This window comes from Rana temporaria, chromosome 13, assembly GCF_905171775.1.
Source record: "Rana temporaria chromosome 13, aRanTem1.1, whole genome shotgun sequence".
Taxonomy (NCBI): Eukaryota; Metazoa; Chordata; class Amphibia; order Anura; family Ranidae; genus Rana; species Rana temporaria.
In genome coordinates, this window is record NC_053501.1 from 51,779,783 (window position 1) to 51,799,093 (window position 19,311).

The 19,311-nt window shown below is 40.7% G+C and overlaps 1 protein-coding gene across 1 annotated transcript in view; it reads left to right on the top strand.

Annotated features, from left to right (window-relative positions):
• The window catches only part of LOC120920948 (cytosolic phospholipase A2 delta-like), a 75,134-nt gene that overhangs the window by 19,082 nt on the left and 36,741 nt on the right, over positions 1-19,311 (top strand). The window contains exons 2-7 of the mRNA XM_040333410.1: positions 4,693-4,762; positions 6,565-6,701; positions 9,996-10,127; positions 12,587-12,627; positions 13,799-13,841; positions 16,219-16,279. Coding sequence (XP_040189344.1) covers positions 4,693-4,762; positions 6,565-6,701; positions 9,996-10,127; positions 12,587-12,627; positions 13,799-13,841; positions 16,219-16,279 — 484 coding nt within the window. The remainder of the gene's footprint in view (positions 1-4,692; positions 4,763-6,564; positions 6,702-9,995; positions 10,128-12,586; positions 12,628-13,798; positions 13,842-16,218; positions 16,280-19,311) is intronic.

A 19,311-nucleotide genomic window follows, 5' to 3' on the forward strand; every position in this document is an offset into this window, starting at 1 on the left:
TACTTACAGGACATGCATTAGCCACCTGAAAATGGGTGTATTTTATGACAAATAAGTTAAATGTACATAAGTCATCTTTGTTTGCAGGATAGCCAGTGATTTTTATTTACCTTAAAAAAAAGAAAAAACTAATCAGTTTTCATTTTCATGAACAGGAGCAAGCAGCGTATATTGATTGGTTTGTGCAAAAGTTATAGCGTCTACAAAATAGGGGATAGATTTATTGCATTTTTATGTATTTTTATATTATTCCTAGTAATGGCAGCGTTCTGCGATTTTTATTGTGACCGTGACATTGCGACGGACATGTCGGTCACTTTTGACACATTTTTGGGACCATTTACATTTATACAGCGATTAGTGCTATAAAACTGCACTGATAACTGTATAAATGTGACTGGCAGGGGAGGGATTAACGCTAGGGGGCGCTGAAGGGGTTAAATATGTTCCCTAGTAAATGATTCTGACTGTAGGGGACTCACAAGGGGAAGAGACCGATCTGTGTTCCTGTGTACTGGGAACACACATCGGTCTCCTTACCTCTGACAGGAGGTGGCTCTGTGTGTTTACACACACAGATCCACGGTCCTGCTGTAATTGCGGGCAATTGCGGGTGCTCGGCGGACATCACGGCCGCTGGGCACGCGCACCGGGCATGTGCACCGGGTCCCGAGCAATGCTGCGGGTGCGCACGCGCGCCCCCTAGATGGCCGGGAAGCCCAGGACGTCATATGACGTCCACCCAGAATGGGAGATCCCATCTGTGGACGTCATATTACTATGGGCGGGTAGGGAAGCGGTTAACATAAAGAATTCTCTGTATTTTAGATTTTTATGTGTTTTTTATTTTATTTTATTTTATTAAATTTAAGCAATACATACAGAATAAAGGTTAGCCAGAGAACATTTGATATTTCCAGATTTGATGCAGTATAGCAATATATTATACAGACAGAAAAATACTCATACCCCAATTCTTTGTAAAGTAATAACAGAAAACCCCCTGTTTACATCAAAAATGGGGTGCCCCCCAAAAAAAATCCATACCAGACCCTTATCTGAGCACGCAACCTGTCAGGCCACAGGAAAAGAGGGGGGACTAGAGAGCGCCATCCCTCCTGTACCGTACCAGGCCACATGCCCTCAACATGGAGAGGATGTCCCCATGTTGATGGGGGCAAGGGCCTTATCCCCACAACCCTTGCCCGGTGGTTGTGGGGGTCTGCGGGCGGGGGGCTTATCTGAATCTAGAAACCCCCTTTAACAAAGGGGACCCCCAGATGCCAGCCCCCCTATGTGAATTGGTAACAGGGTACATTGTACCAGTACTATTTATCCCCAAAAAATGACAAAAAAGGTAAAGAAAACACACACACAGCTTGGGACAAGTCCTTTAATAAAAAAATAAAAAAAAAATCCAGCGCTGTAAATCCTTCTACGACCGGGACCCGCCGCTACGAATAATACAGCCTCCTCCGAGGCTCTGTGACTCGTCAGACTTGGGGGCGGGGTCATCCGTGACACCACAGGGAACCCTGTTGCATCACGGGGGGGGGGGGCGGGGTCACGCGTCCATGTCATGGGTGGCCCTCGGTTATATAAGAAATGTCAGACGAGTAGCGCACCATTCCACTGGGAGCCTCGGAATGTGAAGGGGGACTGAGAATTTTTCCATTTTTATTTGGGGAGAATATCGGTTTGCAGGAGGAATTTGGTTTTAAAGTCCAGCTCCAGCCAAACAGGAATGGGAAAAAGTTTGGAGCATCTGTCAGAATTTTCACTGCCATATGTGTCCCTATTCGGGGGAGATTTCTTCTTACTTTTTCTCAATCAGGACATAAGAGGAAATCTCCCCAATGTGGTCACAGAGGGAAAAAAAGACACAACTGATTCCAGACCAAATAAGATACTTACACTGCTTGCCTTTAAAAATATACATTTAGGAATTCATAATAATTACATAGTTGTATTAATGTGTGTTTAATATCTACCCAAGGTTCAGCTTTACTATCGCTATTATAATTTAATGGTTAGTGATATATAGGATTAAGCCTTTATGAAAGGATATGTCTAGCACAGTACAAATGTTCAATATAGTTTTGTAGATATGACTACTGCGCATATTTAAAGCTAAACTCCAGCCAAGAATTCGTCATGTTTAACCCTAATGCAGGTAGTCAGACACTATATCTGGCTTCTGTGTTCTTCACCTATAGCAGCCCCATTTCCCATAAGGCAAGCAAACCTACCAGTACTCGATAATCAGTTGCCCCCCAGGACTTATACACAATGCTATCACACCAGGGCATGCACGAACTGAGAAAAGTAAACAGGTACTTGGCAGACAGGCAGAGTACAGGGAATAGTCGATATCCGATCCAAGGTCGTCAAGCATGAGATTGCAGGTTTGTCTGGCTTAAATCAGGTTTGGTCTCCACCCAGAGACTGGCCACAATAATCACTGTGCAGGTGAACAGACAGACAAGGTGAATGCCAAAACCAGGATGCTGGAATGAGGAGCAGGAGTGATAAACGCTGCTGAAAAAAGCTAAATATCAGATAAAATACAATTATATGAGCTGTTTTATTTGCCAAAGGATTTGTATTTTCATATATCTGGTTCTGAAATTGACCTGTTTGGCAGAGCAGGAGAATTGATTTTTCTCAGCTGCAGTTAGTGTTACAAAACCCACAACAGTAAAATCAGTCTGTATATGCAGTAAAGCATGCCTGTTATTTTCACTGTGGAAGGGGTTAATAAAACGCATTGTGTAAAAAGGCTATTTGATCCTGACTTCTCTGATCCTCCCCTTCTCCCACAGTCCCTAATGCATCTCCTGATAGGACAGAGCCTTGGGAGCACTCTACACATGCTCATTTTGGTGTGTATTGCTAGAGAGTTTTTTTTTTCTTGGGAAGGTGCATGTGATCAGCACAGACCCAATCAGCACTGTCAAGACAGAGGGCCAGGGGTCCTGCAGCTTCATAGGACAATCAGGGGGAAATGAAAACTCCTCCTACAATCTGTAACCAGTGGTTTTAGACCAGCTAGAAAACAGCGATAATAAATTAGAATCACTTGCAGAATTGAGCGATAGCAATTTGTGGGGAAATTCGTCATCAAACAATAAAAATAATGACAGCGACAATTCTGCAACTGAGCAAATTTCAGTGTTTTTGATTTGATTACATTATTGAATAATTTTCATTATAATTACATTATTATTTGTTATAATTATTTATAGTTATATTACAATTTATGATTTTGTGTTTCAAACTTTATCATACCCGAGATGTCTACTAGACTCTTGTTTGGACAGATTTAAGTGAGTTATTCCTAAGAATTGGAGGCCTACAATAAAAAACGCCAAATTTCAATGCAAAAAATTGTACTGCTTTTGGTACAAAATTCCAGACATAATCATACAGCCAGGGAGGTTAATAGGCGACACTCCATTTCGGAAAGGGTTTTTGACCCAATTGCAACACACAAAGTGCACGTGGAAACCTATGTAAGGGCAATATACTGTATAAACCTGTTACTGTATGTGCATAGCTCTAAAAAAAAAATCATCAGGCCACCATTTCCTTCCCAACTATGCAGTGGCGGCTCATGGTTTTTTGTTTGGGGTGGGCGACAAACAACCCCCCCCCCGCGGCACCTCAAAGCCCCCCACCACTGCTCGCTGTCTGCCGATTGGTCCACTTACCCCATCTAGGCAGTGGGATCGGTAAGAGGTGGACATCGGGCTGCGGCAGGCATCGGGGCATCAGGACATCAGGTAGCGACTCCTGTGTCTTCTCCTTCTCCCTCCTCCTCGCTTCCGCCATTTGTCTCCTTCCCCTTCTCCTAGGCATCCAATTGGATTGCCTGTCCTTTCAGCCAATCGAGTGATGGGTATCAGACTGGCTTCTCTTTGACCGGGAGGAGGATCAGTGTTGCAACAGCAAATATTTATTCGCTGTTGTAACACCTGGCTGGGCTCCTGGCACAATGCTCTGTGCCACAAGCCCACCCTATTCTGAAGCCTATTAGAGCCTATGGCTCTGAGCCTATGGCTCTAATTAGGTGATTCAAAAAAACATCCCAACTGCTGTAATTCAGGTGCCTGGCATCCTGGAAGGGGCCGGACGCATGAAAAGGAGGTGGCGACGGCGATGGATAGAGCATTGCATCTCTAGAAGGTGGAGGGGGTGACAGTCATAGATAGAGGGGGCGGCGCTTGGGTGCCCCTAATGGGTGGGCCGCCCTTGCAACTATGTATTTTCCCTTTCTGACCTTTTGGTTAGAAGCAGACTATAATTACATGTCATTACATGGTCCTTCCGCTCAGACCAGACCTTTTTTATCAGCTTATGCTGTGACTTTTTATCTGATAAAATATTAGTTCTCAAATTTTTGTGACATCTTAGAAAAGTTCTGAAAGGCTGTGAGGGAATTGAATCCTGTTAGGACTCATAACTTGATCTCTCTAGTAACTGTTCCCAGTGCTATTATACAGATTTGTGATAATGAATAGTATTGTATATACAGTTATACTTACAGGACATGCATTAGCCACCTGAAAATGGGTGTATTTTATGACAAATAAGTTAAATGTACATAAGTCATCTTTGTTTGCAGGATAGCCAGTGATTTTTATTTACCTTAAAAAAAAGAAAAAACTAATCAGTTTTCATTTTCATGAACAGGAGCAAGCATCAAGTTGTGAACTGACTGTGAGAATAATACAGGCTCAGAACATCCATGGAGCAGATATTGGTGAGCATTTGTTTTATTCATTAAGGAATACATACAGCAGTACTTTCTCAGTGGGTACATGCACATTTCTGTAATTGTTCAATTAAATAAATAAAGTTAAACGTTTTACTAAACCCAAGACCCTGCATTCACTATATTTAGTCTCACGCAGTACACAGAACATAGAAATGCAATTATTTTAATAAATATAAACTGCTAAATACCTTTTATCATCAGCAGTATATAGCAGTCTTGTGACTTCTATCAGTTCCTGATGAAGCTTGTAGGAGGAGTTTTCATATGCACTGAGCTGTGCTATGAGGCTGCAGGGCTCCTGACCCTCTGTCTGGACATGTTTGGACAGTGCTGATTGGCCCTGTACTGATCACATGCAGTCTCCCAAGAAAAAAAAAAACACCCCAGCAATACACACCAAACTGAGCATGTGCAGCCTGACTCCAAAGGCTGTCTTATCTGAACTTGTCAAGGGGGACAGTGCAGTGAGAGGAGGATCTGTCAGCCTTTTAACACAATGCAGAGGATAAACCCCTTAGGTTCCACAGTGAGCATAAAAAGCATGCTTTACTGCATATACACACACGGATTTTACTGTTGTGGGTTTAGTAACACTTTAACGTCTAATTCCAACAAACCGTTTTTTTCTAGTATGAAATAATAAAGGCAGCTATAGACTGCTCAGATTTGAGACACAGGTGGCCCTGTCAGCACCACCCAGCTTAACAAAGATGAGTTTTCAATTGACAGCCAAGCATTACATCAGATGCAGTCACTGTTCAGGTATTTAGACAGCCATGGATGCTAGCTGTCAAAATACGATAGCCAACAGGGGGGATTTCTTCAGTCCATGCTGTTTAGCGTGGATAGAGGAATATATTTGATTTCTCTTGATCAGATTGACCCCAATGGAGAGACAGTAAAAATCTGACAGAAAGTCAGGGTCCTTTCACTAAATTAATTTTTTTTCTGCATTCTCTGTCCCCACTGGTTCAGAACTGAAAAAACGTTGATTTACTAAAACTGGAGAGTGCAAAATCTGTTGCAGCTGCGCATGGTAGCCAACCAGCTTCTAACTTCAGCTTGTTCAATTAAAAGGAGTTGTAAAGGTAAAAAAAAAATCCTAAATAACTTCCTTTACCTTAGTGCAGTCCTCCTTCACTTACCTCATTCTTCGATTTTGCTTTTAAATGTCCTTATTTCTTCTGAGAAATCCTCACTTCCTGTTCTTCTGTCTGTAACTACACACAGTAATGGGAGGCTATCTCCCTGGTTTGGAGTGTCGTGCTTGCCCCCTCCCTTGAGGGGGCGAGCAGGATAGTCAGGACGCTCTCTACATTGCAGATAGAGAAAGAAGCTGTGTGTAAGTGGGTGTCCTGACTCTCCTGCTCGCCCCATCCCCCCTCAAGGGTGAGGGCGAGCACGACACGAAACACCGGGGAGAAAGCCTTGCATTACTGTGTGGAGTTACAGACAGAAGAACAGGAAGTGAGGATTTCTCAGAAGAAATAAGGACATTTAAAAGCAAAATTAAAGGATGAGGTAAGTGAAGGAGGACTGCACTAAGGTAAAGGAAGCTATTTTTTTTACCTTTGCAACCCCTTTAAGCTTAGACAAAAAAAAATGGAAGCTGATTGGTTTCCATGCAGTGCTACACCAGATTTTGCACTCTCTACTTTTAGTAAATCTGACCCCATAGTTTTGGCTAGAGCTGGGCATGTTCAGTGAAAGGAAAGGGCATGTTCAGTGTGCAATGATTATGATTCATAATTTGTCAACCAAACCTTTGTCTTTTATTTCCACTGCAGTGACCAAACCAGATTGTTATGTTTGTCTATGGCTGCCAACAGCATTGACGGATAAGAAGAGAACCAAGACAGTTTGGAACAATAAAAACCCCGCCTGGGATGAGACCTTTCACTTTAGAATACACAGCCAGGTTAAGGTATGACAACTGATGTTAAGAAAGCATGCTGAGAACATGAATCATATTCTTTCACCTGTTCTTTTGTTACATACCGTATATCTAAAGTTAAAGAGGAACTCTGAAAGCTGAGCCCGGAAAATTACATGGAGAGGGCAAAGGGCTGATCACCAGCATTGCCTGTGCTCTTCCTACAGCTGATCTTTTCCCATCACTGACTTACCATACTTTGTTCTGCACTGTGACTCGGTATGGAGAAACTTGGTAGACGAACAGGGCTTTGCTTCCTCATGTCAGAGCCTCCAGTAGAGAAAACAGTGAGCAGCTGAGTAATAATATCACCAAATCTCACTCCAGGTCTTCTTAAACAAACATTTAGAGGCTATGAGGATACAAAAAAAAGGAGTGCCTATGCACCCTCACAATCCAGAAGGCGCACTGCAAATTTTCACTGAACTGCATAGATACAATTAATATTTCTATGTGTTCCCCAGAACATAGAAAGATCATAAGGCACTACCACTATAGGCTGGAGATGCAACAAACAAGTTGGCAACCTCCTATACACCTTATGGAGTTGCAAAAACCTTCACAGTTTTTGGAAATCTGTATCCACCTTCTTGTCCAACCTCACAGGCAACCTTACTAAACTTACTCCTGCCATGGCTCTATTGAGTATAAATCTTGATATTTACCCCTTAATATACAGAACAATCGTGGCTCATATATTAACAGCGGCAAGGCTTACTATAACCAGTTTATGTAAATCCACTGAAGCACCCAATCTTTTGAATGTAATCTCCAGATTAAACACCCAAGCTCAATTCAAACTAATGCTAGCATATAAAAACTACTCCACTACTACATTTAAAAAAAAATGGCAAGCCTGGCTATCTCAACCTAGAGCTTCTAAATACTTAAAATAAGGAAACCTTTAATAGTACTGGTGAGTTTGATATAACCTTCCTTATAATATGAGGTTCAGATGTAGTTCAGTATTTAACAAGTTCCTTGGTCCTTGTTGATAATATTAAAATGTTGGTCAACCACCTCCTTACAGTTTGATCCCATTTGGGGTAAGCAGGTCTGTGCTGTGTCCTGATATCTCAGTGTGACGTGCTGCTACTAATGCTGCCCAGCTCTGCTCTATTGTTGTGTACAGATGACTTACCTGCAGACCCTGTGTTTACGTGTAAATAACCATCATTCATATGTAAATAACAGAAGAATTTATATGTAAATATCGGCAACATTCATATGTAAATTGCAGAGACCGGCTGCATTCATATGTAAATAAAGGCGGCATTCATATGTATATTATGCCCCTCTGCAGTGAAGAGATGATGTGATGTAACCTCTAGCAACCAATCATTGAGCAGTATTACTGTACAGTAATCTTTAGCAACCAATCAACAAGAAGAAATCATGTGCTGTAACCCCTAGCACTAGTGAGCCTTAATGTGTACTGTAACCTCTAGCAACCAGTTAGTAAGTGGTAATGATATGCTGTAACCTCTGGCAACCAATTGTAATCACTGCCTGATCTGATACAGTAAACTGATTTTAAGTCTAGCTGATATTTATTGTATGTCTCAGAGCAGGTGGAGAGCAAAATTGCATGGGGGGGGGGGGGGGGGGGGGGGCAAGAATTTTTTTGCTCAGGGTCCAAACTGATTATGTTTCGAACAAGTATTATGATCAATCCTTTAAAGTGATGTCTAATATTGTCAATATCTGTTATGAATCCTTCTATTAAAAATAAAACATTTTTTGGTTAAGAAAGAAAGGTCATTGATTCAATAAAGAGTATAAGTAAGGATATTTTTCATCACATGACATCAGCAGCTAGAACAATAATAGCTCGCAAATGGAGAGAAAATAAAAGCCCAAACATAGCAGAATGGATATGTGAAATGAACTAAATACAATATATGGAAAGACAGATAAGAGAAGGACACATAAATAGTCAAAAGCCAGAAAGATGGCAAAAATGGGATGAATTTCGGCTCTCAAAAAGAATGAAAGAATATTTATAAATGGAAAGTAAGAAATATGGAAAGGGAGAGACCAGGGGGGTTATGTTTTTTTTTGTTGTTAGATGAATGGGTGTAGAAGATAAAAGGGAATGGAAGATAGTAAAATACCGTATTTATCGGGGTATTGCGCGCTCCGGCGTATAGCACGCACCCCTAAAATGGACCCGCATTCCTGTAAAAAAAACATTTTAGTACTTACAGTTTTGGTGTCTTGCGCGGCATCCATCGGCGGCCTCGTCGGGTCCTGCGTCCGTCTGTGGCTTCGGTGGTGTCCTCCTCGTCGGGTCCGGCGTCCTTCTGTGGTGTCCTCCCTGCTCGATCCCTGCTTCCCGCGCTGAGTTTGAACCACTGGGCCGGCATATACCGAGCGCAGTACACTCGGGTATAGTCAGGCAGGCTCGGCTCCTCTTGCGGTCATGTCCTGTGCGTCCTGTACGTCCAGGACGTGACCGCGAGAGGAGCCAAGCCTGCCCGACTATACCCGAGTGTACCGCACTCGGTATATGCCGGCGCAGTGTTCAAACTTGGAGCGGGTATCGGCGTATATCGCTCACCCACGATTTTGCCCTGATTTTCAAGGGCATAAAAAGTGCGCGGTATACGCCGATAAATACGGTATATGTAGGTACATGTTGTAGGAAATTTTGTTTTAAAGGTAAAGTTATTTATGGATATTAATCAGGATTCTGTATATTGAATAATGAGTAGGAACAGATATGTAATGTGATGGAATCTTGAAAAGACCAATACAAATGAATTGAAAACAGAAAGAAAGGACATAAGGTAAATAAGCTGGAGTTTGCTGGGGGAGCGAGTGCTAGTATTTTTTACATAAAATCAATGAATTTTGTTGCATGTTTCTGAAAAAAAGACTTTCCTTTAAAATTTTTGACTGTACTCACTTATTGCCATCTAGAAACTGTTCATCCCGACTGAAAATAAACTGTACACTTTGCAGGTGCAGTTGCACTCAGCAGAGCTCCGACTGGGAGAGAGAGAAGCAGCACTTGGAGCATCCTAATAGGAGGCCAAAGCAGAGTGACAGACATATGAGCTCATCACTGTGTTGCTTGCATCACTGCCTAGGCTCACAGAAAGTGGGTTGAATGATGTTGTTTGTCATTTAACTAGTAAGACTGAGGACATCTAGTGGTGGAAAAGATGCAGTGTGGGCAACACAAAGCTGCTTTTTTCTTTTGTCTTTTAATGGGCTATTTTTTTTTTTTACCTGAGTTCTGCTTTAAGTGTTCTATTTTCTCTTGTTTGCTCCTGTCCACAGAACATCCTAGAGTTGTCACTACATGATGAGGATGTAGGGACCGGAGATGACCACCTTTTTACAGTGAACTATGATCTGGGAAATGTCCCACTTAATGAAAGGATATTGGAAAGTTTCATGCTAAATAAAGAGGTATGTATTGGGATGTACAGTAAGCAGTTTCATTCCCATGCTGACGCAAAGTTATTTACTGATTTAAGCAACTTCTTTTATATCTTACAATTGTATTCGTTTTATAGATCTGCAAGTGCTTTTACTAGATGCCTACATTTTTTTTACCTTAATGCAAGGAATTCATTAAGATAAAAAATGTTTAGGCTTTAGAACCACTTTAATTACAAAAATGTAAAAGTGCAGGGCTCGAGTGTAAAATCCTATCCCCTAGTATAAGTCAAACATCCAACTGCCTAAAGTGTTCACATAACCAAACAAGGTAATCCTTATTAGTGCCCAAAAATAATCATGTGCATTAAAAAACTATCATATAGTAAAATAAAAAATAAAAAAAATATATGTATACATAGTATAGTAATTGTTCCAAACTTGCATGAGCTCCCCCACTCAAAAAACAAACAAACTATGAATTCTTGCATAAACAAATAATATAAATATAACAATAATTACAAACTAACAAGTGCTCAACTGCAATAGTGACACCTTATTTGTGAACTTAGCACTACGGTGCACCCTTTGTTGCACACTGTGATTATTACAATTCCATTATCATGGTCGATTCACACCTATGCATGTTGCTTTTGAGCGTTTTTGCATTGTTTTTTGCGGTGCTTGCTGCGTTTTTTGACACGCATTTTTACCGCGATCTTACCGGGATTTTATAAAAAAAATTTAGCCGACAATTTTTATTTTTTTTACATTTCCTTTAACCTCCATGGCGGTATGATTCTGTCTGGAATTACGTACCAAAAGCGGTACAATTATTTTGCAAGGAAATTTGGCGTTTTATACTGTAGGCCTGACCAAACAAGAGTCTAGTAGGCATCCCGGGTATGATTTTTTTTTAAGAACAAAATTATAAATTATAATATAATAAATAATTATAAATAATTATAACAAATAATAATATAATTATAATAAAAAATATTCAATAATGTAATCAACTCAAAATCACTGAAATTTGCTCAGTTGCAGAATTGTCGCTGTCATTACTTTTATTTTTTTATGACAAATTTCCCCACAAATCGCTATCGCACAATTCTGCAAGTGATTATAATTTATTATCGCTGTTTTCTAGCTGCTCTAAAACCATTTTTGACATAAAGGGACACTTTTGGACAATCTACAGTTTTCAGGCAGAAAGAACAGTTTTTATTATATAAAAGAACATGTAGGGCACTGGGCAGACCACTAGGGACAAGGGGGGTGTGTATTTTTTACACACAGTACTGTAATCTATAAGATTACAGTATACTGTATATATTGTGTTTGTTTACTTTTTTGAATTTGGCGCCGTTCTCCGCCCCCGTGCGTCGCAACGTCGCAGGGAACGGAGATCGGTGGCACACGGGGACACTGTGAATTGAGCGAGCGGGGATGCATCGCTGGATCCAGGGACAAGGTGAGTAACTTGTCTGTGGATGCTGCGAGCAGGTAAGCCGCTGCACACTCTGCACAGGTACCCCGAGCGTGACTCGGGGATACCGATCCTAGCATTGAAAATCCACCCCGAGTCACGCTCGGGGATACCGCCAGGGAGGTTAATAACCAGCTATAAACAGGTTAAAAAAAACGCAAATCGCAGGAAAATCATGGCAGAATTGCGGTAAAAACACGGTACTTGCATTTTGGATGCGGGTCCATTGAATTCTATTACATGCAAAACGCTTCTTTTTGCGGGGAAAAAGGCCACGACCCTTTCCAAAAACACAGAGGTACAAAAAAGCATTGATGTGAACATGTTCCATAGGAAACCATGTTAATAAATTTCCTTGCATTTTGCAGAAAAACACATTAGTGTGAATGGAGCCTAACAGTTTTTTTGTTTGTCAATTATTTTTTCATCTTTCAATTTGTGCTTTTTTCATCTTCTTGCTGATTCTCCCCACATTTCCCTCTGTGTCGCACACTCACTGGTGTTTGTGGACCCCATTAATTATAAGCAGGTCTTTCTATAAAATATCTACATCTACAGATATCTACAAAACTTGTTTCTGGTTAGTTTGGAGTAGAGTAGAAGGGCTAGAAACCCTGTCAGGTTTTTATTAATGTGCCCTGTAACAGAAAGTGGTGGTGAATTCAATATTTTACAGTTGAAATCTTACATTGGGGACAATGGTCCCAGTGACATCTGGATTATGTCCTTACTTTGGAGAGATTTTGTTTCAAATGTTTTTAATTTTCCAATTACAAGAAATAACATGAGATAGCAATATTCGCGGTTATACAATTCATAAATAAATGAAAACAAAGGATAGTTTCAACTTTGGAGAGATTTCTTCCTGTTGTGTTTCCACTACAGGAAATTAAGGGAAAATCTCTCAAAATTCTATCCAAAAACTAAGATTAACATTCTGACTTTAGATGTACTTTAAAGCTGATTTGTCTTGAGGTAACATAATTAATTTCCTTCTCAGTTTCAGGAGGAACTTCATGTAGAATTTAATCTGGTGACCATGTAAGTACAAATACTGATCAGTACAATACATGAGTAAGGGACTAGGCACACAGACTTTTGTTTGCATCAGAACATTTTTATTCTCCATATGAATCAATGAGAATGCAAAAGTAGTTTGATGAAGTTTGAAAAAAGGTCAAATGAGGGTCCGAAGGATATCAGAAGTATCTGTGAAGCTACTCAGAAGGCTCTGAGAATAATCTCAAACTGATCTTAAATGCATTCTGATAGCACCTTAACAATTTATAATGGAAGTGATGTGCTGAATTTTACCTAGAAGTGACAAGTGTCAATAAATATACGACTGTGTACATGGATAAGCAATTTAAGTCCTATCCAAATGATAGCACTGATATGATTGGATGCCTGAAAGCGAGAGGGTCCAAACTACGACCCTTTGTCTTTATCTAACCCACAGGGTACTATTTCTCATGCTGACACCAAAAATGAGGCACCATTCCTTCCACTGACACTGACAACAGGGAATAATTCCTCCCTTGGACACAATAAATGGGAATAAATTCCGTCCACCGACACCAACTATGGAGCACTATTCCTCCCACTGACACCAACCATGGGACACTATTCCTCCCAGTGGTACCAATGATGGAACACTATTCCTCCCACTGACACCAATGATCGACACTATTCCTTCAAATGACACCAACTATTAGGCCATTCCTTTCACTGACACCAATGACGGGGCACTTTTCCTCTCACTGACACCATTGATTAGGCACTATGCCTCACACTGACACCATTGATTAGGCACTATGCCTCACACTGACACCATTGATTGGGCATCATTTCTCCCAATGACACCATTGATTGGGCACTATTTCTCCCACTGACACCAATGATGGAGCAGTATTCATCTCACTGACAACAACATTGGGGCACGTTTCCTCCCACTGACCCCAATGATTGGGCTCTGGCCAGCCTAGGGATGTTGGGATTCGCAGTTGCTGCCTGGCCTGAGTTGGTGTCGGTAATATCTTTGTGTCCTAGACACAAACGTAGCCTTGCCACTCTCAGTTGTCTATTGTTGTCTGATAAACCCACATGGCATGCCATGGAGAGGGTTGAGGCAGTTGCCTACACAAAAGAAAGGGTAGGTTTAGAGGGTTAGGATAGGCACATGTAAATTGCTAATATTATATTTATTTTACAGACCAGAAACAAGAAAGAAAGTAACAACCAATGGAGTGCTGGTGGTAAGCATACTAAATATTTACAATCCAATTTATCCAAGATGGTCATAGAAACTACATGACAATTGTCCATTCAGGCCTTTTTTGGCGAAACTGGGTATTGCTCTCCTGTCTGTAGGGCTAGGCAGATACCACCTGGATGATCACTGTTGAGTTGATCATTATTTAAATAGGTTAGAAAACCTATTTAAAATGGTATTGATCCCCCAAAATAAGCAGCTCCAATCAGTTTCTATCTGCATCACTTTCACCTTCCATTCTATATTATAATAAACAGAGCCATGTATTTGTGTTTGTGGATTTGCCTGAAATCACAGTTTCCTGAGGTTGGTCAAATTAAGCCTGCAAGTTCAACCACCCTTCAGTACTTAGACACCTAGACACATACTGTATGGTGATGGCACAACTGCCTGGGGTTCAGTGCTATGCACAAATACAAAAACAATTATGAACATCAATCTACATGGACCAAATATGGAAAGCACATTAAAACTGGAAAAATATACATTAATGTTATATAGACAGCAGCATGTCTTATTTGACAGTTTGGCAATTCTGGATACATATGCTCATTTTGTGAACTCAGTTGACTCTCTGGCCTGTTATTTCCAGGAGCAAACCCAGGTTACTGGCCAATAGCTATAGTTACCCTGAGATAAGCCAGGAACTGGATATGCCTCTAATGTCCACATTATAGTGTCTCTCGGAAGCATTAAAGTATAACTAAAGGCAATTTTCTTCTTTCGTTTTGGAGAGAGATTTGAATGCTCTTCAGTTTTATTGCTGTCTGGGCCCCTGTTAATGAGATTCACTCTCTATTTTTCCTGTTCACCATTATTATTGAAGGTGAATGTAAGGCCTCGTACACACGACCGAGTTTCTCGGCAAAAACCTTTCTTGCTGTTTTTTTTTTTGCCAAGGAAACCGGTCGTGTGTACACTTTCGACGAGGAAACTGTCGAGGAACTCGACGAGCCAAAAAGAGAGCATGTTCTCTTTTCCCTCGACGGGAATGGAGAAAATTGGCTTGTCGAGTTCCTCGACAGCCTAACAAGGAACTCGCCCGTCGAGTTCCTCGGTTGTGTGTACGAGGCTTTAAAGAAAATTCCCAATTTTGGGCTGTCCCCAGAGAAGTAATACTGTAAAGGGGAAATCTTTAATTTTCAGGGATTTCCTCTCTTCTGTTTGACTATGGGGCAGGAATAAGTGAAGGGAAATCTCCAAAATGGGACACAGATGGTGAAAAACAAATCTCACAGGGGTTATAACCCTTTCTTACTCTATCCAAAATGTAACAAAAAAGTTTTGCCTATAGTTGTACTTTAATCTGCTTAACCACTTACTAACCGCCCTATAGACGATATACGTCTACAAGGCGGTTGCTTAACTCTGGGAGGACGTCCATGGACGTCCTCCCAGAATCGCGCTCCTGCGCGCCCTCTGGAGCGCGCACAAGGGAATGTCCGTGACCGCCGGGTCCTCCGGACCCGGCGCATCACAGATCACAGTAAATTAGCGCTGATAGCGGCGGTTTACCACGTGACCGCTCCGTCCAATGACGGAGCGATCACTTGTAAACAAACCGGCTTCATGTGATGACGCCGGTTCCTCCCTCCCCTCTCTGTACCGAAGGGACAGTGTGAGAGGAGAGGGGGGGGAGAGAGCGGATGCAGCACGAGTGCTGTGGGCTGGATCTGTGACAAATGCAGTCACAGATCCAGCCAGCCATCCATCCCTGCTCAGCCATCCCTGCCCCATACTGTGCAATACTCCATACCCATACTGTGCAATACTCTGCAATACCCCACAATACTCTGCAATACCCCACACTACTCTGCAATACCCCACACTACTCTGCAATACCCCACACTACTCTGCAATACCCCACACTACCCTGCAACATTGCCTATGGGGATTTTTAAGTAGCGAAGTTTGGCGCCATTCCACGAGCGTGTGCAATTTTCAAGGGTGACATGTTGGGTATCTATTTACTCGGCGTAACTTCATCTTTCACATTTATGCAAAAGAATGAAGAAAAAATACGAAATTTGCTAAATTTTATAACAGAAACAAAGAAAAAATATATTTTTTTACAGAATTTTCAGTCTTTTTTCTCTTATAGCACAAAAAATAAAAAACCCAACAGTGATTAAATACCACCAAAAGAAAGCTCTATTTGTGTGAAAAAAAGGACGAAAATTTCATGTGGGTACAATGTTGTATGACTAAGTAATTGTCATTCAAATTGTGAGAGCACCGAAAGCTGAAAATTGGTCTGGTTATTAAGTGGGTTTACGTGCCTGGTGGTCAAGTGGTTAAAGATCTATTAGCAGTCACATTTCTAGGGCATGTGTGTTTCATTCATGTTGACTCTTTTTCAGTGCCCCGAGATGGCTGCCCTGGAGGTGATGGTAAAAAAAGAGAAGAAAGAGGTCTTTAAAAGTGAGTATAACTTATTAGTAGAAGCTAGAAAATGTGATAGATCCATTGTACAATTTGATAGAATTTGGCAGACCAGGCTGACAAATGCTGCAAGAACTAACAGAACCAGAAAGCACTGTTTGACAATCAATAGTGGGCAAATATGAATATACAATAATGCCCTGTACACACTATAGGTTAGTCTGATGAAAACGGTCTGATGGATTTTTCCATCAGTTATCCGATGAAGCTGACTGATGATCAGTCATGCCTACACACCATCAGTTGAAAAAACGATTGTGTCAGAACGCGGTGACGTAAAACACGACGTGCTGAAAAAAATGAAGTTCAGTGCTTCCAAGCGCATGCGTCGACTTGCTTCTGAGCAGGAGTGGATTTTTAACCGATGGACGTACCCACAGACGATCGTTTTTTTCTATAGGTTTTTTATCCATCAGATAATTTTAAAACAAGTTCCTATTTTTTTAACCTATGGATAAATAACCGATGGGGCCCACACACGATCGGTTTGGTCTGATGAAAACGGTCCATCACAACGTTTTCATCAGACTAACCTATCGTGTGTACGCAGCATAATGGACAGAGAATGATGAGCAAAGCTGAATCCTTGTAAAATTTGAATTTTTCTGCAGTTTTACAAGCCAGCTCACTGTGGTCAAAATCTCATCTACTTTCCAGCATCCAATCATCTGACTGGGGCTTTATCTGGTTGATGAACAAGGCTGGTGATGGAAGTTGGTGACCTGGTTTGCATAGTTTATTCCCTTCAAACAGCCAGTTTTCACATCAGAATTTTCTGTTTACGTAGCTGTCCTTTAGGTTAGGCTCACATTTGCGGCAGTCCCTACCATCCCTCTTCAAAACAGTTTTTTTTCACAGCTGAATGGAGATTTTACATTGAATTACCAAGCCACAACCACCAGCCAAGTGTCTGGCTTTTGGCCGCAGTGATGTCCCATTGATTTCAAAGGGCGAGTTTAGCCAGTGACACTGCTTACCAAACTCCTTCTGCCAAGTTAAAATCACCACACTTAAACATTCAAATTGTGCAGCGCTGTCAATCAATACTGTATGTGCAAAACATGCAAATACATATCAACCAATTTATAAATAGATAAAAATAATCAGTGTTAATAAATTAATACATAAGATATATCAAGTGATGAAAATAAATAAATCAATCAAAAATAATCAATTAACAAATCTAACGGAAAAACACCAATTAATGATTCAAAACAGTGAATTGGATGTGACCTGGCACACACACTATAGCACACATGGCGACCTCCATCCCTAAATTAATTTATAGAAAAGGAGAGCTGTGGGACTTTAAGTGAGGCAACTGCCATGTCAGATATAGACAGAAACATAAAATTTACAAGACATGATTTATTGTTAGCATGCAATACAAATGGGAATTCACATAATAATTGTACATAAGATAAATGGGTTAAAAAACATAGTAGGGACAGGAAACTTAGGGCATCTAGTGGCACTCAACGCGTTTCCTGGCATTACAGCCATTTATCAGGAGTGTTGTAACGTAATATACTGGAAAGGAAATGGACAAGAATTTAATTTAATTAAAATTATCCAAAAAAACAAACACATCTTCATAAGTGAAAGTTCATCAAAACAAAGTCCATCAACAAAAGTGTCTCTCTACAGTAAAAAAAAAATGACAGCTGAAGATCGTGTAGAAAACTCTTCAAGCCAGGAACACCCAAGCAATTAGGCAATCACCTATATCATAAAAAAGAGAATGGGGAATTGTTCATAGTGCAATAGTTTAAAACACCTTTAATAAAAACTGGGTATTTAATCACATATAAATAACATAAAACAGTGTTGCACAAAAGCTCCACTCTAGTGGGCGTGATGCCATAACTGCCACATCCTACGTGTTTTTCGTCTAAAAAGACATCTTCACATGGAGATGACTCTTATGCCGCGTACATACGATCGGAAATTCCGACAAGAAAACCGTGGATTTTTTTCCGACTGAATTCTGGCTCAAACTTGTGTTGCATACACACGGTCACACAAATGTTGTTGGAAATTCCGAATGTCAAGAACGCGTGACGTACAACAATACAATGAGCTGAGAAAAATGAAGTTCAATGATTCCAAGCATGCGTCAAATTGATTCAGAGCATGCATGTTTTTTTGTGCATCGGAATTGCACACAGACGATCAGAATTTCTCGTCGAAAAATTTGAGAACCAGCTCTCAAATTTTTGCTGTCGTAAATTCTCACAGAAAAAGTCAGATGGGGCCTACACATGGTCGGAATTTCCGACCAAAAGCTCACATCTAACTTTTCTTGTCGGAAATTCCGACCGTGTGTACGCGGCATAACTGTGGAACACTTTAATCACTGGAGAGACAATTTCATGGTGGACTTTGTTTTGATAAGCTTTCGCTGATGAACTTTTGTGGGCTTTTTTTAGATATTTTTATATACATTTATTTCATTCATCGCATCGCATGTTCGTTGATGGTAATTTTTTCAATTGATTTTTTACTTGTTTATTTTATTATTTATTTACATCAATTGATATCACTTTATTTATACTGATTAAATTGATCTATTTACGAATTGATTGGTATTTACCGTATATTGTTTGCATGTTTTAAACATATTGATTGACAACACTACATATTTTGAGTATTTAAGTTTGAACGTTGTTTTGTATGTGGATAATAGTGAGAGCAGCTGTCAGATATTTTATTTTATTTTTTTCATTTTTCATTATTGGTGTTTTTGCACTTCAAGCGCACAGTAGTTTTTACTTTAAAAATCACTGCACTGCAATACGAAGCATTGTGGCCACGGCAATGTGTACTAACCTGAGGGGCTACCATGTTCCTTTGGAGGTGGGTGGTTGGAGGGTGGTATAAACACAGCAGAACCACCTGTTTTTATCACCTGCGGGCAGGGCTTTTTTTCCCAGAGAATAGGTGCAGGAACTCCTCCCTTCCAAGTCACCCTTGACTGCACCCCCTACCCACCTCTGAGCACCGTTCCTTGG